The 1,148-nt window shown below is 55.3% G+C and overlaps 1 protein-coding gene across 1 annotated transcript in view; it reads left to right on the top strand.

The window, feature by feature from the left end:
- The first annotated feature begins 12 nt into the window (after nt 1–12).
- Nucleotides 13–1,148, top strand: part of PTSG_07803 (pirin) — a 2,063-nt gene continuing 927 nt past the window's right edge. The window contains exons 1-2 of the mRNA XM_004991547.1: nt 13–649; nt 936–1,007. Coding sequence (XP_004991604.1) covers nt 296–649; nt 936–1,007 — 426 coding nt within the window. The 5' untranslated portion in view covers nt 13–295. The remainder of the gene's footprint in view (nt 650–935; nt 1,008–1,148) is intronic.

Below are 1,148 nucleotides of genomic sequence, written 5' to 3'. Positions count from 1 at the left end.
TCGCACGTTATCTCTCGCTCGTCATCCACACTTGTCATCATCATTCGCAGTCATCACCATCATCAGACGACGACGCGTCGCGCGGCTGTCTCTGGTGTGCTGTTGTAGTTTGGCATTGGCGTTTGCCTCATTCTTCACCTCAACACCAGTGTCTATCGCCGCCTCCAGCGTCGCAACGAACAGCAACAACAACAGCAACAGCAACAACAACAACGGAGTTTGCTTTGCACATCAACAACAACAGCACCCACAGCACCCACAGCACCCACAGCACCAAGACCAAGGCCGAGACAGGATGGGCGCACGTGTGGAGGTGGTACCGGCGTCAACGCTGTTTGTGTCGGAGCCCAACCCAGCCTGGTTTGGAAACCCGTCCAACCCGAAAGGCGACAGCCGCTGGACAAACGCGAACTGGCTCAAGAGCCGCTTCCACTTCTCATTTGCAGAGTACCATGACCGCAGCAGGAACAGCTTTGGCGTGCTGCGCGTCATGAACGACGACCTCGTGCAGCCGAACCGCGGCTTTGGCACCCACCCGCACGCCAACATGGAGATTTGTACGTACGTCGTCAGTGGCAAGCTCACTCACAAGGACTCCATGGGCACCGAGGAAACCCTCTCCCGCGGCTCCATTCAATTCATGACCGCGGTGTGTGTATATTGTGTGTGTGTGTGTGTGTGTGTGTGTGCGTTGTGGGGAGGGTGTGTGAAAACATACGTTGTGTGTCCCTTTTTTGTCTGTCTGTCTGTTGCCTTGCCTGTCAGTCTCTCTCTCACTCACTCACTCACACACACACTCTCTCTCCCTCCCTCTCGCACACACTCTCTCCCTCCCTCTCGCACACACACACATACACACTCTCTCTGCCCGCCATCAACGCATCAACTTTTGAGTCTCATCTGTGCCTTTCATCACGCCAACACACCATCAACAGGGCACTGGCGTTCGCCACAGCGAGCACAACAAGAACAAGCACAATCCTCTGCGATTCATCCAAATGTGGATTGTAAGTCGACACACTTGTGCACTTGTGCACGTAGTTGCTGGACGGCGAGGTGGCTCGGGAGGGGATTTGAACTGTGACCGTGTGCACAGCAATGGCAATGTCGACCCAACGCGCACACGCGCATTCACACACACACACACA

This window comes from Salpingoeca rosetta, assembly GCF_000188695.1.
Source record: "Salpingoeca rosetta unplaced genomic scaffold supercont1.19, whole genome shotgun sequence".
Taxonomy (NCBI): Eukaryota; class Choanoflagellata; order Craspedida; family Salpingoecidae; genus Salpingoeca; species Salpingoeca rosetta.
This window is presented reverse-complemented; position numbering and strand designations above follow the sequence as displayed.